This window comes from Musa acuminata, chromosome BXJ3-10 (genome assembly GCF_036884655.1).
Source record: "Musa acuminata AAA Group cultivar baxijiao chromosome BXJ3-10, Cavendish_Baxijiao_AAA, whole genome shotgun sequence".
Lineage (NCBI taxonomy): Eukaryota > Viridiplantae > Streptophyta > Magnoliopsida > Zingiberales > Musaceae > Musa > Musa acuminata.
Window position 1 is genome coordinate 27,673,622 of NC_088358.1, and position 24,381 is coordinate 27,698,002.

The window sequence follows — 24,381 nt, forward strand, 5'->3', positions numbered from 1 at the left end:
GACTGGAAAGTAGAGCGATACTTCCTTCCTTGGTTGCGAACCCACTCCAGATGTGCTACAATTAGAATCTGACTTAGTCCTTAATACTTAGATCTGTATTCCGATTCCAACTCGGATGGACTCGTCCTGTTGGCTCTGGTCGGAAAGCTTCACTCGCTGCACACTAACATGGAAGAGAGTCGAGGATCTGCTGCTCCCATGATCACAGCTCCCTTGTTCCTCGCATCCTGCAGATAGTCCAAAGCTTCCCTGGTTATGACTTCACCGGGGTTCAGCACCGGAATACCTGGTGGCATCGTGCAGATGAGCTCGCCACATATCTCCCCGAGGCTTTCTCCAATGTTCACTTTCCTCTTCTTCGCGAAGAAGGCCTCCCTCGGACTCAGCTCCCGCCTAAACCCAGCAAACGGTGTTATCGCGCCACTCCCAACTTGGTTCTGCGATCGGTTCTCATCGAGGAACCTCGTCGAGAGATGTGACAGAGCTGTGATCAGCCTTTCTGTGTGCTCCATGGACGTCCCCCAGTTGAAGACCAAGGTCACAGACCGCATCCCTTCAAACTGAGGTATGACTCCGTGCTCCTCACGTAGCAGCTCATTCACCTTGAAGCCGGTCAGTCCTAGCCGTGAGACACCGACTGTGACACGCAGAGGATCCATATTGGGGAAATCAGAGGAAAAGCTCGATGCATCCAAGATCGAAAGACCTGGAATTCGCCCTATCTAAAGCCTCGCGAGGTCCGCCATTTCCATGGCTTTACCCAAGATGGCTCCTGGATTCTCGCTCAGCTGAGCTCTGGCAGCGTCCAAAGACGCCAGGAGTAGATAGCTCGAGCTGGTGCTCTGAAGTGCCTCGAGGCATCTGCGTACTCTTTCCCTGTCCACACGATGTCCGGACATGTGCAGCATCGACGACTGCGAAAGAGAGGAGAGAACCTTGTGCGTAGATTGAACCACGAGGTCGGCACCTTGCTCCAGCGCCGTCATCGGAAGCCTCGGATGAAACTTGAAGTGCGCACCGTGGGCTTCGTCTACGATTACCGGAAGGCCGTGCGAGTGACACAGATTGGTGATCTCATCGATCCTGCAGCATATCCCCTGATAAGTTGGTGAGGTGATGAAGACTGCAGCAGCTCTTTTGCCAGCTTCCTTCAGCTCCTCTATAGCTGTCTCCACCTGTGATGGGTTGACTCCTCCGGCAACATCCCATAGCGAGCTGTACTCCGGCGTGATGTATTTTGGTATGGCTCCGGATAAGACCATGGCGTGAGTTGCAGAGATATGTGCATTCCTAGGGAGAACGAGGAAGTCACCAGGAGAGCAAGTGGCCATGATCGATGCCATCACCCCGCAGCTGGCTCCTCCCACGAGAAACCATGTCTCCGATGAGCCAAATAATTCGGCCGCCAGCTTTTGGGCATCAGAGAGTGGTCCTTTGGAGGAGGACAAGTTGCCAATCCTGGGGATGGGAGCCAAATCATACGTGAATACGTCGGGGCCAATGAGTTGGGAGAGCATTGCCGGAGCAGCTTTGCCTCTATTGTGTCCTGGAAACTGAAAGCAAGCTGGGTCTAGTTCTGCAAAGGCCATTAGAGCAGAAACGAAAGGGGCATTCGTCGCATAAGGAGCTACACCACCATAGCCGTCGTCCTCAGTGCTCTCAGAAGCAGCTTGTTTCTTGGTTTGACATGCACAGGTTTCCTGCGTAACAATTGCAGCAAGAACAAGGTATGCACATTACTCACAGCTATTAATTAATCACTTGAGAATTCCGTTGTTTTCTATGTAGAACAAGTTTTAGAAAATGGCCAGTAATTCTGAGGATACTCTTCTTGACATATGTATTCATCATGTTTGACTGGAAAGAGCAAGTGAAGAAAACCAAGAAAAATCAAAGTGCATAGGTCAATGGAGAAACAGAAACAATGGCATCAAAGTCTCTCTTTAATTGGCAAGTTTCTGATGGCTTTTTGAGTGTAAAACAGTTGAGAAATCAAATCTAATGGTTGTTTGGCTAATGTTCATACATAGTTTCTAACGCAGGTTAGAAAACATATATGTGCAAATCAGCATTATGATTTAAACATTTTTCTACATACTCAGATTGGGTCTCAGTGGAAAAACAACAATCACTGAAGGAACTAATGCCTGCTTGTTTGTTTTCATCGGTCTATGCCAGCCTACGAAGTTGTGTGTACTATGTGACCAACAAAGTGCTATAGAACATGGATTATTGTTCTTAGTGAGAACAGCCATTACTATGTACCAATTTCCAGAAAATGGGTCACAAATAGCATTAATGGACCAACGCAGTTTCCATATATATATATAGAATCCTCATTGGACCAGTCATCTTTTCCTATTTGACTGCAGCAATTGTGGACTGAATCTTTTCTCCCTAATCAATGTAAATTGAGCCCTATTTTCTTAAAAGTCTTCTCTTTTCCCCTTTTTAAGTTTCTGGTTTTATTTCTGTGCTTTTTCTTGCGTCGTTTCTAACTCTCATGAAATGAAGAATCTGTAGCTTCTCTCTCCTACAACCATTTCTTATCGCTATATCGTCTACTTAAGATTATAATGCCACACTAAGAAGATCTTATACTTCCCTCACAGAGGAGATGATCCAAACACAGTGTGTGACCTGTCTATTCTTGGCAATGCATGAAATTGTACATTGGAAGGTAAAAAGCTCACGGGATTCCGGTGCCTCCTCCCCCACCCGACGTGAAGTCTTGGCTGGCGATCCACAGATGGAAGATCAAGCAGCTGAAAATGGAACGAAAATGAAACAAGTAGTCATTTTTAGATAACAAACAGAGAGTGATTAGTTCATGCCGAAAGAAAGAGCAAAAGCTACGTTTGTCGGGAAGGTGGTCAGGGAGAAGATCATGGCGGACAAAGTTTCGATCGTACGGCTCTGAATCACACGAAGAAGAAGAAGAAGAAGAAGAAGAAGGTAGAGAGTGCGGTGCCTGCCGTCCACTAAATCATCGTGGGAAGGCGTTTATGGTGCGTGGTAGTGGTTGGTCCACGGCGACAAAAGAGGCAATCATCGAGAGCTCTCGCTATTCCGTCTATCCCAAAATAATGTCATCTGTCGGTATAGTTAAAAAGGACATGTTAACTTCCCACTGAAAATAATGTCGTCGATAGGTATAGTTACAAACGCAAAATGCATGAATTCGTCATCCTAGAATAATTTTGAACATGGATATATGTATTTGACATCTCAAATAAAACAACAGAACATGTTGGCACCTCAATAAGATATAGTAAATCTATACAAAAAATATTATAAGGGAGAAAAAGATGCCCAAAAATACAATGCAAATTAACTTATCAACATTTGTGAGGTTTCCAATAGATTTTTATTATCCAAATTTATATTTAGCAATTGAGACAGACTCGGAAACTCCAAATTAAATTAAGCAACTGAGACAGACTGGAAAGTAGAGCGATACTTCCTTCCTTGGTTGCGAACCCAATCCAGATGTGCTACAATTAGAATCTGACTTAGTCCTTAATACTTAGATCTGTATTCCGATTCCAACTCGGATGGACTCGTCCTGTTGGCTCTGGTCGGAAAGCTTCACTCGCTGCACACTAACATGGAAGAGAGTCGAGGATCTGCTGCTCCCAAGATCACAGCTCCCTTGTTCCTCGCATCCTGCAGATAGTCCAAAGCTTCCCTGGTTACGACTTCTCCGGGGTTCAGCACCGGAACACCTGGTGGGAACGTGCAGATGAGCTCGCCACATATCTCCCCGAGGCTTTCTCCAATGTCCACTTTTCTCTTCTTCGCGAAGAAGGCCTCCCTTGGACTCAGCTCCCGACTAAACCCAGCAAACGGTGTTATCACACCACTCCCAACTTGGTTCTGTGATCGGTTCTCATCGAGGAACCTCGTCGAGAGATGTGACAGAGCTGTGATCAGCCTTTCTGTGTGCTCCATGGACGTCCCCCAATTGAAGACCAAGGTCACAGACCGCATCCCTGCAAGCTCGGGTATGACTCCGTGCTCCTCACATAGCAGCTCATTCACCTTGAAGCCGGTCAGTCCTAGCCGTGAGACACCGACTGTGACACGCAGAGGATCCATATATGGGAAATCAGAGGAAAAGCACGATGCATCCAAGATCGAAAGACCTGGAATTCGCCCTATCTGAAGCCTCGCGAGGTCCGCCATTTCCATGGCTTTACCCGAGATGGCTCCTGGATTCTCGCTCAGCTGAGCTCTGGCAGCGTCCAAAGACGCCAGGAGTAGATAGCTCGAGCTGGTGCTCTGAAGTGCTTCGAGGCATCTGCGTACTCTTTCCCTGTCCACACGATGTCCGGACATGTGCAGCATCGACGACTGCGAAAGAGAGGAGAGAACCTTGTGCGTAGATTGAACCACGAGGTCGGCACCTTGCTCCAGCGCCGTCATCGGAAGCCTTGGATGAAACTTGAAGTGCGCGCCGTGGGCTTCGTCTACGATTACCGGAACGCCGTGCGAGTGACACAGCTTGGTGATCTCATCGATCTTGCAGCATATCCCCTGATAAGTTGGTGAGGTGATGAGGACCGCAGCAGCTCGTTTCCCACCTTCCTTCAGCTCCTCTATAGCTGTCTCCACCTGTGATGGGGTGACTCCACCGGCAACGTCCCAAAGCGAGCTGTACTCCGGCGTGATGTATTTTGGTATGGCTCCGGATAAGACCATGGCGTGAGTCGCAGAGATATGTGCATTCCTAGGGAGAACGAGGAAGTCACCAGGAGAGCAAGTGGCCATTATCGATGCCATCACTCCGCAGCTGGATCCTCCCACGAGAAACCATGTCTCAGATGAGCCAAATACTTCGGCGGCCAGCTTCTGGGCTGCGGTGAGTGGTCCTTCGGAGGAGAACAAGTTGCCGATCCAGGGGAGGGGAGTCGAGTCATACGTGAATACGTCGGGGCCAAAGAGTTGGGAGAGCATTGCCGGCGCAGCTTTGCCTCCATTGTGTCCTGGAAAACAAAAGTAAGCTGCGTCTCGTTCTGCAAAGGCCATTAGAGCAGAAACGAAGGGGGCATTCGTCGCATAAGGAGCTACACCACCATAGTTGTCGTCCTCGGTGCTCTCAGCGGTTGTTTGTTTCTTGGTTGCATATGCACAGGTGTCCTGTGTAACAATAGCAGCAGGAACGAGGTATGCAAATTACACAGCTATGAATTATCTGAGAATTCTGTTGTTTTGTACGTAGAATAAGTTGTTGAAAATGACCAGTAATTCTGAGGATAATCTTCTTAACATATGAATTCGTCATGTTTGAGTTGAAAGACTGAGTGAAGAAAACCGAGAAAACACATAATAGGAAAAATGTGAAGCGTCGAAATCATAAGAAGAATCTCCACATTTGAAGTACAGTCTCAATATTACTGATTTTATTTCTTTCTCATAATCCCTTATTTTCTTGGTCGGTGAAGTTCATTATGGATGTTGTCAATCATGAGCGCTTGTCGTCGCCATTGCCATAGGGAAAAGAAGAAGAGGAGAAAGAATGGAAGAAGAAGAAGAAGAAGAAGAAGAAGAAGAAGAAGAAGAAGAAGAAGAAGAAGATATTTAAGGTTAAGTTATGAAAAGAGAGTTTAAAAATATTTTTAAAGAGAGTTTAAACACAGAGTGACCTTTTTACTCTTGGCAATGCATGGCTTGTACATAGGGAGGTAAAAAGCTCACGGGATTCCGGTGCCTCCTCCGCCACCCGACGTGAACACTTGGCCGGCGATCCACGGACGGAAGAGTACGCAACTGGAAATGGAAGGAAAATGAAACAACAAATCATTCTTCAGATAATAAACAGACAATGATTAGTTCATGCTGAAAGAAAGATCAAAAGCTACGTTTGTTGGGAAGGTGGTCGGCGAGGAGATCATGGCGAACAATGTTCGATCGTATGTCACCTCGCTGGTGATCGGTGGCGTTGGCTCCGCGTGAAAGCTCTCACTGTTTCTCTATCCCAAAACAATGTCACCGGTAGGTACAGTAAAATAGCCATTTGTCCGTCGCATCGAAAACATCGACAGGTCTATTTAAAAGGATATTTATACTTCGTGTTGCGTCAATCCACGAGACGACTGATCTGATCCGATTAGAATAATGTTGATCGCGAATACCATGCGTCCGACACCTCAATAATATATTTGAATATGGATAGCACGCGTTTGGCACCTCAATAAAATACCTATAAAAAATATTATAACGGAGGAAAAAGCACTCAAAATATAATGCAAATTAACTTATCAACATTTGTAAGGTTTTAAATATGTATATTTTTATTAGTTCGAAAAGAAAATCATGTAAAAAAAACAACTTACTTTTTATACTACTTGGAGTGTAATTTAAATAAGCTTATAATTTTTTTTGCTACATATATATAAAAACATTGTATGCTTATACAAAAATATCATATTTGAGAAATATAAATTAACTTATCAATCTTGATCGAATTTCAAATAAGTATTCTTGTTAGTTTGGGAACACAAACACATAGAAAACTTAACTTTTATATCAATTAGGCTTCTTTCAAACTTGGGTTCAAATTAACTAAAACAGTCGAGACGGATTTAGGAAGGAGACGTCTGCTTCCTCGGTTGCGAACACAATCCAATCCACGTCTGATAAATAGAATCTTGGTACTTATATTTAGATCTGCATTTCGATTCCAATTCTATGAGCATCGGATGCAGACTATCATGGACGAGAGTCGAGGATCTGCTTGCTGCTCCCATGTTCCTCGCATCCTGCAGAAAGTCCAAAGCTTCCCTGGTTATGACCTCTCTGGGATTCAGCACCGGAACACCTGGTGGGAACGTGCAGATGAGCTCGCCACATATCTCCCCGAGGCTTTCTCCAATGTCCACGGTTCCTCTTCTTCGCGAAGAAGGCCTCCCTTGGACTGAGCTCCCGAATAAACCCAGCAAACGGTTTGTGTAATCACACCACTCCCAACTTGGTTCTGTGATCGGTTCTCATCGAGGAACGTCGTCGAGAGATGTGACAGAGCTGTGATCATCCTTTCTATGTGTTCCATGGACGTCCCCCGATTGAAGACCAAGGTCACAGACCGCATCCCTGCAAGTTCAGGAATTACTCCATGCTCCTCATATAGCAGCTCGTTCACACTGAAGCCTGTCAGTTCTAGCCGTGAGATGCCGACTGTGACACGCAGAGGATCCATGTTGGGGGAATCAGAGGAAAAGCTCGATGCATCCAAGATCGAAAGACCTACAATGTTGCAAATATGGATCAAGCCACCAGAGTCACGGAACCATAAAATGGACCAATCATCTTTTCTTTACTGCAGCACACGGAGACTGAATCTTTTCTTCCTCGTGAGTGTGAAGTGAGCCCCTTTCTTTCTCTTCGTGTCTTTTTGAAGTTTCAGGTTTTATTTCTGTACTTTTTCTTGCATCATTTCTACTCCCATGAAAGGAAGAATCTGTAGCTTTTCTCTCCTACAACTATTTCTATCACTATATTATCTACTTAAGATTATAATGTCACTCTGAGAAGAACTTATAGTGACAAAAACAGATTGACCTGTTTGCTCTTGGCAATGCATGGCTTGTCCATAGGAAGGTAAAAAGCTCACGGGATTCCGGTGCCTCCTCCGCCACCCGACGTGAACACTTGGCCGGCGATCCACAGATGGAAGAGTACGCAACTGGAAATGGAAGGAAAATGAAACAACAGATCATTCTTCAGATAACAAACAGATAACGATTAGTTCATGCTGAAAGAAAGAGCAAAAGCTACGTTTGTCGGGAAGGTGATCAGGCAGGAGATCATGGGGGACAAGATTCGATCGTATGACTCTTTACTTACGAAGGAAGAGGAGGAGGAGAATGCAGCGCCTGCCTTCCGCTAATTATCGTGGGAAGGCTATAAAGGCGGGAGCACCTCGCTGGTGACTGGTCGCGTTTGCACCTCGCTATTTATACGTACATTTGAAACGACATTTGTCCTTCGCTTGGGAATCGGTGTGATATTTGTGTCTCGTGTTCGGGTCAACTTGTTGGTTAGTCAATATGTAGTACAGTTCAATTGACTAAACAAAATCAAGCAATCGTAGCACATTCCATTCAATTTCCATATTAAAAAACAAAATAAGATTAAGAGTAGGATCGGACGGAGATCCTATTTTTAATCTAGACTAGGACTAAGCAAATATTTTTGTTATCCCCTCACATCGGATCCTGACAGCAATCCACTCAAGTTGGGTTGGCTATTTTACATATATATTTTGTATATGCCTGCCTATACAAAAAAAAGTTGTAATTGAACCATAGGACCAAGTTATTTGATTTTATTTGAAGATGTAAATAATTAAATTACAGTAAGTGTCTATTTTTTGCAATATTTTCTAAATACAGTTTTTATTATTACCCGTCCTTATACTCTGTTTATATAAAAATATTTATATCTATTTTACATATATATATATATATATATATATTCTTGTGTTATCAGGTATTCTTCCAATGTGATACGTTACAATCATTATCACTGCGTTATATACGTGCCAAAAACGTTATTATCGCGCATTTCTCCGTCGTAACGGCCTGTTATTAATGAGACGAGTAGCTGAACCCTACAGCGTTTTATTCCCGAAGAGCACCTCGTCGCCTACCACCGCCACGCGCGCAAAGAGCGACGGGGGAGAGATGGCGGGGTTTATGGGGGCGTTTTCGGGGACGCGGGCGCTGGAGATCGTGAAGCGGAACAACTCGCCGGGGCTCCTCTGGAAGCGGATCAAGCTCACCACCACCCGCAAGAACAACGCCAAGAAGCGCCTCCGCCGCGTCTGGCAGGTGACTCCGCATCCCGCTCCTCAATTCTTCCCCATTTCTCTAGGGTTCTCGATCGAGGATTGGACGAACCCGTCGAAACCCGAGCCCGGTCGAGATTATTGATTCAGAATGGATTGTTTTCTTGATCGAATTATACGGTGTCGATTAACTTGAGTCGGTGAGTTCGCTGTTGTTTGCGTTGCTTTTGTACCGTCAAAACCCTAACAAAATTACATCTTTCTCATAAAATTACATATTTTGTGTGCCCAAAGTGTATTGTAGGTTGTATGAGTTGCTTATGGGCAGTTAGTCACACATGAGATCGGATCGCACTGAGGTGTATAGTAGAAATCTGTGTAGGTTCTAGAGATTTTAGGGGAAATCTGTGTATGTTCTAGAGATTTTAGGGGAAATCTGTGTAGGTTCTAGAGATTTTAGGGGAAAGGAAGGGAAATGATTATTCCTGGCTTCATTTGCCAGGGCATTCCTTTTTCCCGGATTCTTTCAAGGAAATATCTATCCAATGCCCTTAGTCAGCTTGTGCTTCTTCCTTTTGGCAAAGAAATGGGTGCTGCTGTTATATGCTGGAGAAACTTAATATCTTAGCATCAGTGCCTCGTAATGTCCAGGTTATTATCTTAGCATTTAACGGTTCTAATCGATTAAAAGAGATTTCATATAAACACTGGTGAATAGTAGACAAGATCTCCACTTTCTGGGTGTTCGGTAGGGTCTTTAAGATTGCTATTCTTTGGAGCTGGAATCTGGATGCTAAATATGGCGTCGTAACAAAAACGGGTTATGCTGTTTCTTTGTACAGCACACTTGCTTTGTGATATACCTTTGACAACCTTACTTTGCTCTCCCGCTGGAAGTAGAAAAGCATCCACAGATAAGTGAAGCATCATATTATGGAATGAGTCAGTAGTGTCCATTAAACATAACTCAAGGAAGCAAAACCATGTTTTTTGCAGTTCTATTTTGTTGTTGACTATCTAAATTTTTTTTAGGTTAAACATTCAGGGGACAGTTTTACCCCTTTTTATCATGGAATGGGCATTTTGCTGTATAGCCTGATCTGTTTTTGGTTAATTGTTGGATCTAGGAAGCATAAAACAAATTATGCTCTTGTCTTGGAAATCCCTAAATTTTGAAATTCCAAGCTCATGTTTATGTAAATACTGTATTTCATTACTTAGCATCTTTGATAATGTGATGAATTCGGCAATTATTTTTCCTTTCAGAATCAAATTTTTTTTACATAGAAAAGGTTGTTTTTTATTGTAATGCAGAATGAAGCTGTCTTGAGGGCTTGTGCTGAACCACAACAAGAAACTGCAGCAAGTACTGCTGCAGTTGGAAATAAATAGACTCGAGATCAGATGTAGTGCCATTGATAATTCTTTCTTTTCTGCTTTGGAAATCGTTGCAACCGACGGATTTTGTTGTGTATTTTTGCTTAAAACAAGCATTTGAAATGGTACTGTTAGATAAGAATTTATTCTCTTTATCTATTCTCTTTTGTCTCTAGAAAATTTGCATCTCAGATTTGATATTACTTTTCTTCTCTACTTCACTTGCTTATCCCTCTTGCAACATGAAGAATCGTGTACTTTGTCTGTCATGATCTACATATAGGTTTCCTCATTTTGATTGTTGTTTACTTCTTTCATGGTTTCTCAAATGAAGTCGAAAGCTATTGATTCAGAATCATCACAATACCTTTGTGAGTATAGGAGTGCAATTATATGCAAACAGTACTCATTACATGTGCTTAGAATGTTGTCTTTCTTATCATGCCACAGGTTAATTATTATTTGCACACAATGACCTTTTTTTCCTTGTTTCCATATCCTTTGGTCCACTTATTTAAACAGTGGTGAATTTGTCAGAATCATGCAATTCTGTGTCAGAAGGTAAAAGTATTTCAAGAAGATTAACTTATCATGTCTGACTGTCTCTTTGTCTGTATGTTGAGATAGAGGTGAACCAGAGAAATGCTGCATTGTGTCAAGTGGGTGTGAACTTGTATTTTTGTGTCATTTTGAAGATGTTTAGGTATGCATTTTAATTCATCAGTATCCGCTCGACCTAAGCGGAAGTAGTGGGAGGTTGAATTATCCCCAACTACAGCAGTCCAATCCAAGGTGGGATTGATGGCAGGGTATGATGTGGTTCTAGTACTGACTGGTATTTACTGGTGCATCCATGACCTAGAATTGGATTATAACCTTCTTATCATTTTTTTGATGATAACAGATTATTTGAATTGGTATATCGTTCAGTCCAACCAAAACCAGTGTCAGATTGTGATTTAAGTCTTCATGTGGTGTTTGTATTCATATGTCGAGTGACTTCACAGATCCAACCGGCCCACAGGCCCCACTGTCCGTCAGAGTATTGTGACCACCATTCCATTCCATTCCGTTCAGCTCTTCTAGATTTTAAATTCATGTGTGATGTTTGTGTTTCTTGTTCGGCTCAAATTCCCTATGGTTGGTCAAAGTGCACTGCAGCCTAAACAAATCACGTGTTCCATCATGCCTGCAGCCTTATGTGATGGATTGACTAAGAAGAACCAAGTCAGCAATCCAGTGCTACACTCAAGTTCGGTACATGAATTCCTGCTGGATCATGACATCACGATCTTGAAGAAACACGCATGCTGTCTTGGACCGCGGCTCGAGAACCGAAGATGAACTGAATCGGTGATAGGTTTGACTTCCGGTGTTTAGGTGTTTGGTTCTTATGATGCTTAATTCGTTCTTCCAAATTGTTATTTTTTGATTCCGTATGTACATGCCCCTATATTACTAGCCGCAATCTGGACAGAGCTTTCATTGAATGGAACGTGGACGAAGGCCTGTAGGTTGCTGTCTTGGATGGATACCCAAAGCTCAAGACGGATGATGATTCCAAATCCAAGCTCACAAGAAACATCGGTCGGCTGTACTTTTTGGGGCTCGTTGCAAGAACAAATGCGGACCACCATACAATACACATGTCAATCTACTTTGCTGGTCCTTCATATCCCTACATTTCTGTTTTGTTTCACTAGGACGTGACCTATTTGATTACTTGGTTTCCGTCTCGTTCTCATCTATGTTGGAGCATAAGATTATGACCTCGCATTAACTTTATAACGCCGCCCATAAGTTTAATAAGCCTGAGACATGACGTTGTTGCATGTAAGTGCCAAATTAGGTGGTGCATCAGCAAAATAGCATATCCAAGTCTATGTCATGTTCTACAGACTTAGTTTTTAATGCAATATCTACGCCATAAGCTTAGAGCGTACGAAGTACCCCGTCTTTTCTCTTGAGCATTCGTGGTTGAGAGGACTAAAACGATTGCTAACCACATACAATTAAGATACTATTGCCACCGGAATTAAGTTGCCATAGATGCAAGGAGAGCATGATGGTGAGTGTTGCTGCACGAGTTTATGACCTCGACAGTGGTGGAAGGAAGGAGAAGTTTGTGATTCAGAATCATCGAGGTACAAGTCTTTAAATCTGATCCAAATGAGTGTCCATTTCCTGTGTCGTCGCAATCCTCAGCGTCTTGATCATGGACTACTACTTCGATCAACACACATGACTTGGGGGAAGAAAAAGTGCAGCTTTTGTGGTCCATGGAAGAGCTGGAGGATAAGGTGGTGTCGCCTAATTGATTGATCCACTGATGGCGTTGAACTCGAATCCATCTCCAGAGCTGCAGCTTGGAGAATGAATCATCATCTCCTACTCGGGAGTTCATGTTGTGTTTAGCGGATATCTGAACTCAGAGTTGCAGGCAAACACACAACGGATGATCACTGTTTCAGTAGTACAAAGGATTAGTTGCAAGAGATGAAGAGATTACACGTATCTCCTAGAATTTACAGCTCGAACTTTATTCTGCCTCTGGTTTCCAGGAAGAAGACAACTAGAGGACGGACAGTGTGAGCATGTGATGTTACAGTAACTTGTTCTCATGGAGGTGAACTCATGCTGCTTGAACTCGCTTCCTCTCCATCACTAGATACATCAGGGAGCTCAGTGACGCAGCTGGAGCCATCATCTCCCATCCTCATCATCTGCTCTCCTGCCTGTTCATCATCTTCTTCGGCCTCCATCTTGGCGGCTCTCTTCTTCCTAAAGATGCGACACAACACCCAATCTCCGTTTGGAACCATGCTACTCTGCATCGATAAATTCCAATTCAGTTCAGTAACTCATCATCAAGAGCTACTAAGGTACGAGTAAGAGCTCACATGAGTTGCATCATTTCTTGGATTGGCATCGGGCCGGGCGAGGCGATACTCATGCATGATCCAATCGGTTCTCGTCGGCGGCTTTCCTCGATAGAAGACCAAAACCTTCTTCATCCCCACCACCTGGTTGCACCCGGAAGCCACCACTTGCCTCTCCTTCCCTGCTACTTTCCAGCATCCGGATCTTGCCCTCGGATTCGATCGGTTTCGGTTCAGATATGTTGCCTCTCTGAAGCTGAACAAGTACCGGACCTCTTCGCGCCCACCTATGACATCGCAGCCATGATATATAGTTTCGATCACGTTAGAAGTTCTAACAACAAAAATTCTCTCATGGAAGAGGCACTGACCGGGTAGATCCCATGGGTCATGGTTCCTGAGATCGATCTCGGGGATGATGGAGGCCGGCAAGGGGAAGGAGTAGACCTTCCTCTTGAGGTACTGAACCACAAGTTCTTCATCAGTGGGATGGAACCTGAATCCCGGTGGAAGCCTCAGCATACCATGCCTTACAAAACCGGTATTGTCCATGGAAACCTGAAACAAAAACCAAGTCTTCTCCTTGGTCTCGATATCACATCCCCGGGTCCAACTCTGTGGCAACAGAAGACTTCACGGAGATGATCAGTTAGGCGAGCCAAGGAGTGTGTCTCAAAGGAGAGGGAGAGGGCGTGTTTCCAAGGAGAGGGAGGGTGCGGATCTTTTAAAGGCTGCCCGCAGAAGAAGACGACGACCACGGTAACGTGATCCGGACTCAAAGGTTTGACGATATCCACCAAAGTGATTGGTATTTGGGACAATTCGTATTTGAAAACGTCAAGGGAGCATGAAGAAACAACACCTAGCCAGGAGTCAGATTGGGACAACATGCAAAGGCCACTAAACCACTGAAAGCTTGCGCATGCAGACTCTTTTCATCTTCGATTTGATAGCAATCATCTGCTCCATCCAGGAGAAGCTTGAGATTCGGATGTCAGCCTCTCTATATCTATCTGCTCCGTGATCCATGCTCATGTAGAGATAGGCAACACATGCAACATATATTGGTGGGACTTTTAGGATATATATGTGTGTATATACATATGTATTTATGTACAAAGATATATATTTATAAATATATATACAAATACATATAAAAGAGTTATGTTCTTGGCAAAAAAGAATAGAAAAGGTTGGCACCGCCTTCGACCGTCCTTTCACTTTTAGCTACCCATCACCTATCCGTCATGTGATTGGCGGCGTCGGGCGGCCACGCGTGACCCAGATGTGGGCCCACGGCAGCAACCGGGAGGAGAGGAATGACTCGTTGTTACATACATGCATTGTGTTGTCATTAGTATATATATTTATTTCTTATTGGTTTTATTAATCTGACGATTCCTTGTCTTTAATTTCCGTTTTCCTCATATTATCTATCTTCTTCTTGCGATCGAACGCTGCCCTTCTTGAACCCTAACTCTCCACCTGTGGATCTCTAATCTCAAGATCCCCCTCATTGATCCCGCTCCCGCGTTCCTGGGATCTCCTCCTCGGTTGCTTTCGCTTCTGGATCCCGACGTCCCCGCTAGCTTGCGCTGCGAAAGGTGTGGTTCTTGCCCCCTCTCCTTGATTTCGATTTTGTGCTGGTACCTATTCGCTTCTCCGGTGGATGAATCGTTAGTTCGTATCTTGACTGATCTTTACATTTTGGGTGATCGGTGACTAGATCGGGGAGAGCAAATGCCAGACGAGGATCTGATCGAGCTCAAGTTTCGGCTGTATGATGGAACGGACATCGGCCCGATCCGCTACTCTGCTTCTTCCACCGTTGCCATGCTCAAGGAAAGGATAATATCCGAGTGGCCGCGAGGTAGGAGTTCACGTTTCTTTTAGTCTTTGGTTCTCAAATCAGCAAGTCTTTTTTTCCCGTGAAAGTGAACTTGTCGTTTCTTGATTTTGGTATACGATTCCTAGATCTTTCAACAAGTCAAAATATGTTTACGGTGAATCCTATTTTTGATTCTTTTCGCAGCGATGCCGACTTAAAAGTTAAAAAGAAATATCAGAATGTATTTACATTTAAGTTTAATGTCGATCCGCTTCCTATACGAACAAAATTATTACGACACTTAGTTTGCTAGGTTGCTGTCAAGTTTTGTTGGCGACGTTATGTGATGCCAATTTGTTGCTAACCGCCAGACACAATAATCCACATTTATGTCATTGCATATCAACCGTGAATAATGATCTCAACTTTATGTATTTTCAAAATTTTACGGTGATTAACCGAATACTTAACCGGATAACGGCAACGCTCTGCCACGATAATTCAATTTGTGAAGGTCAACTCTCAAGGGCCACGTCTCAGTATCAATCTTTTCTCTAGTTATCTTTTCTGTGGTTCGGTATTGTCCGGTTTGAAGCTGCTTCTTTACTCACTTCTAGTACTAAACATTGAGCTCACTGAAAAATTGGATATATTTCAGATTTTTTATTTAGTTCATAATATTCGTTTCTTTCAATATGTGTATATTCTGCAATACTTGTCAAAAGTTTTGCTGAAACATTCATGTGGTATGCATTACAATCTGTGCCTGATCAATGGTATTTGTGTTTGTTATAGTGTCTGAATAATCTGCCGTTCTATTGCGACATCACATTGTTGTGTTATTGATAAGTCTCACGTTCAACTAAGTGTCTTGTATGCTGTTTAATATGATGAATGAAAAGTATCATTATTTAAGTAAAAACATGTATTCTGCCATTTGTTTGTGCAACATCATATCCTTTTCAGGAGTACACATGTTCACCTTGTTCATTTTTTTATGCATCTTCTTATTGTGGCAAAGTGCAATTCTCAGAGAAAAATTCTCACATTGCCCTGCTAATGTTGTTCCAATTTGCTCGTACTTCAAATTGGTGGCTTTTTGTACTTTTGTTTATATGATATCTGTGGCAAGACTTTAATGAATATTTATGGTTTGAGATTTACTTTTTAAAAAATTTAATGTCAATTTTATTAGGGTGGTGACATATAAGTAGCTGATGATCATGCCAAAAGGGTAGAATTGTAAGTGGAGAACAATATGTGTTGTGCTTGTGATGGATACTATATTGAAAAATGGGGTAAATGCGTGGCTGTTTCTGATCTAAATGGGCCAGAAGTGCTATGACAAAGAAGCAAAAACAACACTGCAAGCTAAGAAATGTATAACATGTTCTTGAAATTAAAATCTCATTCTTATACTGCTTATGATGTACTCAAACTTTTAGGAAGATGCATAAAATATGAGATGGTTTTTACCAGAATGCCTCTTGAGAATTTTATGTAATACTAGTTTGTCTAGTTTGGAGCACTTTGCAAATGATGATATAATCTATAAAACAAGATTTGTACTAGTGCATAATATAAGTTTATCTTTAGTTTTTACTAAGCTGTCTCGAGTCAGTTCCTAAGTAATGAGGGAAAAGAATAAATTCCATAGTTTAGTTGGAATTTGAAGTTATGGTCAGAATCAGGTTATAGATATAATTTGCCTGTTCCGTTTACACTACCATGTAAGGTCTCCTTGAAGGCTAAGTTATACTTGGAAGCTTGGATATGTAGATCAAGTATCTTGATTGTAGAGTTATAATTAGAATCAGGTATAAGTTATAGTTCGTGTTCTATTTATCACTATCATATAATGAGTCTTGCAAGGCTGGGTGATACTTAGAAGCTTGGATTTATTGATTTAGTGCCCTGTTTCTTTTTCCGCTTCTGATTCTCATGATCATTGGTGACAGTGCCTTTCCATTTTTGGTGTTTCCTTGTAGAGATAAAAGGAAGGTCATTGGGTGACACTTGTATTTATTCATTATGTTCAGAGAAATGACATGAAAGGGCTTACACAATATTTCAATTGTAGGAATAGCAGTTGGTTGATTTGGTTGACACTGTATGGATGAGATATTTTTTGTTGCATTTTATCATATGTCCTGTCAAACCTATAATTCTACCAATCACATTGGGTTTAAAAATAACCTTTTGTTGGCAGTGGGCTTTTCTAGCCAGGCTGGTGAGATCTTTTAAGTATCTTTTATGATTCATTCAATCTGTTATCAGTATCGTGCTTTTCCAGTCAGGTTGATCTTATCTTTTTGGGATGTTCTGTGAATATATTTCCTTTTTGGTGCCTAATTGTAGGCTTTAAAGTTTGTGCCATTAATCTGATAACAGGGACAACTTTTTTCAGTTGGTTATTCGAGTTTAGTTTACTTACTGTGTTTAAATCTGTTCTTTTCAATGGCATGTATCTGTATCTCTTTGAAAGGAGAACCTTTGGGTGTTATCTATGTCAAATTGGCTAATGGACTCGTAGCTTGATTTTTTGGATATGCAAAAAGAGAAAATCCTACTTATACAGTTAGACTAGTAACGTTGATATTGTTATATTTTCTGAAGAGAATTGTCTCACTCCATTTCTCTCACAACTCTCCTCGAAAAGACCTTTATTTGGAACCAAAGTAGCAAATCTTGCTTTAAGACATGGAATATCGAATGGCAATTTTGGCCATATAAGTGTGTATTGCAGTGGCACTAGTTGCGTTTGACTATAAGCTGCTTAAGGCTCATCTAAAGTTTGGCGATTTAGTTACATATGGTTATTAGGATTTTTTTTCCTATAAATTTATTATTGTAGCATTTAAATGATTACATATACTCATCATGTTGCTTTCACTTTTATGTTTTGGTCTGTTCTCTGTCTTTGTGATATTATCCTGTGATTGTCTAAATTTTTTGCTGATCTAATTTAGCTTTATATTGCTAATTTCATTAGTGACTCAATCATCTTCTGTCCTTGCATTCTCTGCAGACAAGAAGATTATACCAAAGGTGGCTAATGATGTCAAATTGATAAGTGCTGGCAAAGTATTAGAGAACAACACAACAATTGCCCAGTGCAGATCACCTTTTGGTGAACTTCCTTCAGGGGTTGTCACCATGCATGTTGTTGTGCAACCGTCATTGACTAAAACTAAAACAGGTAAGCTGGATCTTGCTACTTCTTGAATGCTATGAATTGTGATATCTTTTCTTGGTGTCACTGAAGTACAGTTAGATGTATGTGCAATTCCATGTCTTTTGATTGATTAATTAAGTAGCTTTTTTTAGTAGAAGCAGGTTGGTATTATTGTTAAGAATGATTTAAATTGTCACTAGTTGGAGAACCTCATCAGAACTTATTTATAAAGCTCTTGCAAAGGCTTATAAGTAACAAAATCTTGCATCGACACCTTTAATCAATTTGTTAAGGTAGGTCAATTGTGTGGTCTTTCCACTAACTAGATGATAGTTGAATACTCATGATATGATGCATCTATAAATAGTGCAATCTATTTCTAGTTTAATATCAGGAAGTATACAAAAGCATTTTAGACCTCACTGTACCAATCAAATTTGCTAATAAGTGTGCAACTGACTTGAGCTGAAACTAACGAATGATCTGCTGTTGGATGGTAGGTGCTTTTTTTTCTTGGGGAAAACAAAGTACTGCTGGAAGGATTTTTTTTTTTTTTTGTTTCCTTGCAATCAATTATACATGTAAATACTGATATCTTTTTTGTTAAATATGCTTCTATTAATAAACTTAAGATCAGACAGTACCATGCCATGGAATAGGATTCTTCAAATAAGTATTGACTTGAATGCTAATCAGCTGACTAAGTGCTTTTCCAAAAGGCTTTTAGGTGAGGGGCTTTCTTTTAGTAACCTGAAAGTTGAATATCAAAGAAATAATGAGCTGATAGATACCATCCAGATTAGTGACTGATCATGATTGTAATATTCGATAGAATCCACCTAGATCCTAAGATCAGCATGTAACTGTAACACGAGCAATGACTAGTCATGGAATAAGAATATGACAGCATAAAACGTGACAAATTGTTGTTCAAAATGACATTAGTGCCTCTTTATCTGACCTTAAGATAGAAAATGCTATTCTCCTGGAAAATATGCCTGCTGTGTTCGGCATTTGTTTGGTTGCCAGAGTTGCTTGTGTGATAAATCCTTTAGTTGATGAGACATGTAGCAATCTCTCTTGCCCATTTATTTCCTACAGAAGATTTCTAATAACTAGTGTCTGCCTTCTCACTACCAATCTTCATTTCTTTTCTGCAAATTTAAACTGCTTGCTTTTGATTTCTTTTTTCTACAATAAACAACAGAAAAGAAGGTGGACAAGTTGCCGAAGAAGAGTGCCTGTTCTTGCTCTATATTGTAGAGCAAGGATGTATCGGTAATGTTTGGTTGGCAGCAATAGAGTATCATCTGTGAAACCCCTGGTGGTAAGCAGAAACCACTTGGGGCAGATGTTTTCTTTTCTTAGGGGCCAAAGTTGTCGTTTCTTGTGTATTCTGTTGCGCAGATCGAGTTGGTGGACGGCTGTACTATTTGTCTTAAAGCAGGTAAGTCTGAGCAGAGTATTATTACATGTGGAGTAGATTGTTCCTCGATATATATATATATATATATATATATATATATATATAATCGCACTTCTTGAACGTATGTATATCGATTGCATCAACTGGAATTTAATTCAATAGTCCCGATGATTTCTCTCTCGTCTAACTGTCTCGATCTTGTTTCCCGCACATAGCATGTTGATTTCTTGGTAGATATCAATGGTCTCGATGCCTGTAAATTGAGGATTTGGCATGCTCATGAAATAGTATCTGTCAGTAAAAGTGATGATCCTGGTTTTCCTACCAGCAATAAGAAATTTTTATGGTTCAGCTCGAATCAGAATCTCATCAATCATGGTAGAAAATAAAGTTAGATAATGCCTCTCTGGAATCAATTTAGCATGATCAATATAGCACATGGTAGAAACGATTCAATGCACTACGTCCACATCCTGAAAATATCATAGGAAAAATGCTAGGATATGTAAACCATATCATGAAATAGAATAAGAATAATAATTCGCCATCTTATTATAGTTTTTCGCACAATAGCACATCTGACACAATGATGAAACAATTATGAATGCATAAACGTATAGCTACTACGGAAACAGACATCCATGAACGTCGAAGACCCGTCCTCCATGACTTCCTATATCTCCATCAGCTCTTGGAACCTCGCCATTGCTGAGTTTGGGAGCCCCAGGAGCACATTGATGCTCTTCCTCTCCTTCCCATGCGACAGGAACAGGATGACCTCCTTCTGAGGGAGAGTCACCGGCCCGGACTGAACTGGCTCCCCCCACCCGAAGTCCGTGGTGTGGAAGGACAGTCTTGACCAAGTCGTGATCAGTAGAGTAGCAGTCAGAGACGGCCTCGCCCTCGTCGCCTCGAAGTAGTCCATGGCGGATCTCATGTACTCGTCGGTGACCATCTTGACTGCGCCCTGGACCAGTCCGACGGCGAAGGAGAGCGGGCGAGCCAGAAGCTCTCCCGCGGTGCACAGGGAATTGGTGAGTACGATGCCGTTGCCGAAGTACCCCTCCGGCAGCGGAGGGTCGAATCGCGACCGCCCGTCGACCGCGAACAAGAGCTTGGTCTGCTGGCCGGGCTGCAGCAGCAGCGCCTCCGTCCGGGCTCGCCAGACCAGCCCGGAGAGCGCCTCGAAGGTGGTGCACTTGTCGAGGGCCCCGTCGTCCATGGCACTCCTCTTGACGCGCCCGAGCTTTTCGGGGTCGAAGCAGAAGGATCTGTACAGCATCTCTTCCTGGTACAAGGTCACGACGTCAGAGACGTCTTCGATCTCAGCGAACTCGTGGTGGGGGAAACTGATGACGGGGGGTTCTCGTGGCTTGAGGATGGTGCGGTCGATGAAGGGCGGCACCGACACCGGCTGCCCTCGCGCCGTTTCGCCCCACGAGTTGACGAACTCCATTGCTCCGAGGCCGTCGAACATGCAATGGTTCATGGCCAACCCAAGGATGAATCCCCCGCATCTAAACCTTGTGACCTGGAAGAAGAACGCTAAGAACTCGGATCAATCTCTACCCGAAAGAACAGCCACAGATCAAGGTGATCGAAGTGAGGAGTACCTGAGCCGCCAGTGGAGGTATCTCCAGTATGTTCTTGGCACCAGGAACGTTGTAAACGAGCTTCCCAAGTGTGTTGGGGTCGGGCTTGGCGATGTCACCGATGTCCGCCATCTCACAGTCTGCTTCGGCCTCGACGAACACCGCACCTTCTCCGGTGCAATCCACGATGAGCTTCCCCTCGTTGCTGATCGTAAGCCGGCCGGCGAGCGGGTAGTAATCAACGAGGACCTTCGCCAAAGCCTCCTTTATCACCTCCCCAGTCTTCTCATTCCCCTTCTCCTCCGACCTGAAGCAGTATATGGTCTGCACTATGACTGCAATGTTCTGGTCGAGGTTGGTAAGGAAGTAGAGGCCCTTCTGCGTCTCTTCCGCCGGGGGAACAAGCGTTACTTCCCCTTGCCTCACGCTGAGTTCAAACATCTCCCTGGTCTCTGCAACCTGAACACCACATGCACCAATAAAAAGTGTTCAGGGTTAAGTGCCGCTGAGCTGAACAGAGGAAGTGAGTTGAGATAGACTCTACCATCTTTGACAGCTGAGGAATCTGATGAGCAGTCTGAGCAACCAGAGATGATGGAGGTGATGGTTCTTGCGTGCCAACGAATCGTGCTATTTATAGAGAGATTGAAAGAAGAACTCAATGATCCTGCATCTTCTCTAACAGAATAGATTTAACTAATAGAGTAAGAACATGGACCTGAGCTGGTTGGTGGGGTTGAAGGATCGTACACCAACCATGTTTGAGAGCTCAAAATCTTCTTCATGTTTCAGTTTCACTTGGTTGGGGTTGGCTACTGGCATGGAACCAACCACAGCCAATTAAAATCTCCTTGTTGATGAATAGTAGGTAGGGTTGGCCTCCTAATCCCCAGGACTCCATATCACTTTGTCCAAGAAGCAAAGTTACATCAGGAATGATGGTTACTGCTGATTAAATATGATGCTGGTGATTAATGATGGGATGCTGCAGCCCGGGATTTGTAGTATGTTGGTTTCACTGAACAAGGCTTCATTGATTGACCAGGAGACACTGTGCTGAGAATTAGGAGGTGTGCTTGAGGCATGTCAGGTTGCTGTTTGCCTGCCATAGAGTTCTTATGCTTTGGCCAAAGATTGTGAAGATTCTGACATCCAACCAATCTTTAGTAGGCAGGCTACCTCATCTACTCCATATAGACAGACTGGATGTGATGTAGGGAAAGCAGCTTCTCCATAACATGGATCCAAACCTTCATTGTCTTTTCATCTCACGTCTCTGTTGAACATGAGCACCCAGTAGCATTGTCCATTACCATCACCCTGTTCTGTCTGAGGTAAGCTTTGTGCCTGTATGCAGCACTTGTGCTATGGACACCATTGATCTGTTCTCTATGAGTTCTAGTTTCATCTGTTGTTGTGACTGCAGGAGAAGAAAACATTGATGATTTGAATAGTTCCAGAAAATTATACTTAACATTCACTGGTGCTTTCATGCTGGGGAAAATCATGTCCTGATAGTTTCATGGAGCTGTTTTGGGGCTATACCTGTGTCCTCTTCTTTCTCAGCTCTTCTACATCGCTTGCTCTAGATATATGGTCTACCAATTGGAAGTCCATCTCTGAATCTTTTGCTAGTTCAGATTATTGGAGTATTTATTAAGCTTGCATCATATCAAGCTGGTATGGAGAGCAAAATTTTCCTGAGGATATGTACTTCAAAAAAGGGAAAAGACTGAAGTACCTGCTGCTGTTGAAGTGTTTAGGGAAAATACTAGTAGAATTTCAATATAAAAAAAAAGCTAATTAAAATGGATGCATATTGGTCTTTCACTGTATTAAGGGAAGACCAAAAGGCTAAACCTTCTGCAGAAGCTTGCTGATCTGATGACAGCACCTCCAACAGATCATTGGAAAAGAGTTGTTTTCCTGTAAACAAAAGGTTGATTAGCTTATCAAGTTCATCATGTTAATATACAGACGAAGTGTTAATTATCAAGTTGCAGATACAATCTCAGCAATCTTTACCAATAGAGTACAGCTCCAGGAATCAAGGATCCCCTGCTATTGACATATCTTCAGATCCTACATAGTTCTCTAAGAATCAAATAGTGCCAATCTACAACTGCATAATCACACTAGTTTGGGTTACCACCATATCCCTTTACCAATTTCAGTTGAATTCTAATCTTAAATTCATCTCCAATCTTTATCTTCAATACACAAGCAAACTTTCCAGTATCATATATATATATATATATATATATATATATATGTGTGTGTGTGTGTGTGTACATATATATATATATATATACACACACAAATGTATATATATAAATATAAATATATATTTATATATGCATATATACATATATGTGTGTGTATATATATATATATGTATACACGCACACATATATATACATATACACATATACATATATACACACACACACATATACATATATACACACACACACACACATATATATATATATATATATATATATATATATATATATATATATATATATATATCAAAGAACAAACCAACAATGCTAACCAGTAGTGAAGAGAAGACTGCAATGACACAGACCTGACAAGCTTCTTCCTTATGCTGCACTGACACTCCCATAAAGCACAACATACTACATTTCTGTGAGAGTACACAGTATCAAAAACAAGCTTAGGCCGGTCATTGACCTCAAAAAAATCACATTTAGCCTCTATCTAAACAATACTTCACTGGAATCATTGTGAAGGAAGTCACAATAATATCTGTACTTGTGATGGTACAGATATTATTGTGACTAGAAAGAATGTATGTTTGCACTCGATCATATTCTTCCCGTGAGGACTGTGTTGACTGCAGGGGGAGAGAAAGGCGTGAGAAGGAAAAAGACATGATTAGTTGAGGAAAAGAAAAAGAAAGAAAGTGAGCATGTAAAGGTGGAAGAAAAAAAGGATGAGAGCTACTTGTCCATCTAAAATTGGAGATCATTATAATGTGATGTAATTCCTATAAGAGAACAAATATAATATTTTGTTGGTGTGTTTCTTAGGTGAAAGTTAGTGTAAAGTATATGCTAATCCTTGTAAGTTGTGAATGAAAAAAAGAGGTGAATCCTCACTTGTTTCTTTCTGAAGTCTCAGTGTTGGCTACAATAAACCTAGTACACTTGGAGCTAAGATTTGATTTTGCACTCACAACCCTTAAAGTTAGGGATGGAAGTCATTGGCTACATGTCAATGTCAGCTATCAATGTGATTGCAGCACAAGTGGAGTAGAGCATTTGGGGAGAAAGAGACCTTCCTCCAAGCG

The 24,381-nt window shown here is 42.1% G+C and overlaps 5 protein-coding genes and 1 pseudogene across 8 annotated transcripts; 2 read left to right on the forward strand and 4 right to left on the reverse strand.

The window, feature by feature from the left end:
• On the reverse strand, positions 1-3,003 carry LOC135651536 (uncharacterized; annotated as a pseudogene).
• Positions 3,004-3,284: 281 nt separating this feature from the next.
• LOC135651537 (uncharacterized) lies at positions 3,285-6,028 on the reverse strand. Of its 4 annotated transcripts, none has more exons than XM_065171667.1 (4): positions 5,862-6,028; positions 5,698-5,769; positions 5,073-5,139; positions 3,285-4,985 (listed from the first exon to the last, which is right to left on the reverse strand). In XM_065171667.1, the coding sequence occupies exons 1-4, from the start codon at positions 5,892-5,894 to the stop codon at positions 3,589-3,591; spliced, it is 1,569 nt and encodes a 522-aa protein (XP_065027739.1). In that variant the 5' UTR covers positions 5,895-6,028; the 3' UTR covers positions 3,285-3,588. The 4 variants fall into 4 exon arrangements, with proteins under 4 accessions (XP_065027739.1, XP_065027740.1, XP_065027738.1 ...); XM_065171668.1 differs by having other exon boundaries at positions 5,646-5,769; positions 5,862-5,956; XM_065171666.1 differs by having other exon boundaries at positions 3,286-5,139; positions 5,646-5,769; positions 5,862-5,956.
• Positions 6,029-8,632: 2,604 nt separating this feature from the next.
• Positions 8,633-10,324, forward strand: LOC135651542 (uncharacterized). The gene is made up of 2 exons (XM_065171677.1): positions 8,633-8,831; positions 10,103-10,324. The coding sequence occupies exons 1-2, from the start codon at positions 8,685-8,687 to the stop codon at positions 10,178-10,180; spliced, it is 225 nt and encodes a 74-aa protein (XP_065027749.1). The 5' UTR covers positions 8,633-8,684; the 3' UTR covers positions 10,181-10,324.
• Positions 10,325-12,636: 2,312 nt separating this feature from the next.
• Positions 12,637-13,802, reverse strand: LOC135651539 (NAC domain-containing protein 83-like). Its single transcript, XM_065171671.1, has 3 exons — positions 13,416-13,802; positions 13,066-13,331; positions 12,637-12,993 (listed from the first exon to the last, which is right to left on the reverse strand). Exons 1-3 carry the CDS (start codon positions 13,594-13,596, stop codon positions 12,784-12,786), a joined length of 657 nt encoding a protein of 218 aa, XP_065027743.1. The 5' UTR covers positions 13,597-13,802; the 3' UTR covers positions 12,637-12,783.
• A 619-nt stretch (positions 13,803-14,421) lies between these two features.
• Positions 14,422-19,653, forward strand: LOC135651540 (membrane-anchored ubiquitin-fold protein 3-like). The gene is made up of 4 exons (XM_065171672.1): positions 14,422-14,648; positions 14,771-14,914; positions 17,901-18,071; positions 19,255-19,653. Exons 2-4 carry the CDS (start codon positions 14,785-14,787, stop codon positions 19,308-19,310), a joined length of 357 nt encoding a protein of 118 aa, XP_065027744.1. The 5' UTR covers positions 14,422-14,648; positions 14,771-14,784; the 3' UTR covers positions 19,311-19,653.
• Positions 19,654-19,991: 338 nt separating this feature from the next.
• On the reverse strand, positions 19,992-22,909 carry LOC135651538 (omega-hydroxypalmitate O-feruloyl transferase-like). Its single transcript, XM_065171669.1, has 5 exons — positions 22,611-22,909; positions 21,784-22,485; positions 21,610-21,695; positions 21,087-21,524; positions 19,992-21,004 (listed from the first exon to the last, which is right to left on the reverse strand). The coding sequence occupies exons 2-5, from the start codon at positions 21,848-21,850 to the stop codon at positions 20,147-20,149; spliced, it is 1,449 nt and encodes a 482-aa protein (XP_065027741.1). The 5' UTR covers positions 21,851-22,485; positions 22,611-22,909; the 3' UTR covers positions 19,992-20,146.
• Positions 22,910-24,381: the final 1,472 nt, after the last annotated feature.

What these genes read in the sequence shown, in the direction of transcription:
- LOC135651539 (XM_065171671.1), bottom strand. Translation starts at nt 13,596, where the DNA reads ATGGACAATACCGGTTTTGTAAGGCATGGTATGCTGAGGCTTCCACCG. An exon ending in TGACCCATGGGATCTACCCG is followed by an intron (nt 13,332 to 13,415) that starts GTCAGTGCCTCT and finishes GCGATGTCATAG; the next exon opens with GTGGGCGCGAAGAGGTCCGG. An exon ending in CAAGAAATGATGCAACTCAT is followed by an intron (nt 12,994 to 13,065) that starts GTGAGCTCTTAC and finishes TTATCGATGCAG; the next exon opens with AGTAGCATGGTTCCAAACGG.
- LOC135651540 (XM_065171672.1), top strand. Translation starts at nt 14,785, where the DNA reads ATGCCAGACGAGGATCTGATCGAGCTCAAGTTTCGGCTGTATGATGGA. An exon ending in AATATCCGAGTGGCCGCGAG is followed by an intron (nt 14,915 to 17,900) that starts GTAGGAGTTCAC and finishes CATTCTCTGCAG; the next exon opens with ACAAGAAGATTATACCAAAG. An exon ending in ATTGACTAAAACTAAAACAG is followed by an intron (nt 18,072 to 19,254) that starts GTAAGCTGGATC and finishes AATAAACAACAG; the next exon opens with AAAAGAAGGTGGACAAGTTG.
- LOC135651538 (XM_065171669.1), bottom strand. Translation starts at nt 21,850, where the DNA reads ATGAAGAAGATTTTGAGCTCTCAAACATGGTTGGTGTACGATCCTTCA. An exon ending in AACCCCACCAACCAGCTCAG is followed by an intron (nt 21,696 to 21,783) that starts GTCCATGTTCTT and finishes CTCTATAAATAG; the next exon opens with CACGATTCGTTGGCACGCAA. An exon ending in TACCTCCACTGGCGGCTCAG is followed by an intron (nt 21,005 to 21,086) that starts GTACTCCTCACT and finishes TTCTTCTTCCAG; the next exon opens with GTCACAAGGTTTAGATGCGG.
- LOC135651542 (XM_065171677.1), top strand. Translation starts at nt 8,685, where the DNA reads ATGGCGGGGTTTATGGGGGCGTTTTCGGGGACGCGGGCGCTGGAGATC. An exon ending in GCCTCCGCCGCGTCTGGCAG is followed by an intron (nt 8,832 to 10,102) that starts GTGACTCCGCAT and finishes ATTGTAATGCAG; the next exon opens with AATGAAGCTGTCTTGAGGGC.
- LOC135651537 (XM_065171665.1), bottom strand. Translation starts at nt 5,894, where the DNA reads ATGATCTCCTCGCCGACCACCTTCCCAACAAAC. An exon ending in CGACCACCTTCCCAACAAAC is followed by an intron (nt 5,770 to 5,861) that starts GTAGCTTTTGAT and finishes TTCCATTTCCAG; the next exon opens with TTGCGTACTCTTCCGTCCGT. An exon ending in GGAGGAGGCACCGGAATCCC is followed by an intron (nt 5,140 to 5,697) that starts GTGAGCTTTTTA and finishes ATTGTTACACAG; the next exon opens with GACACCTGTGCATATGCAAC.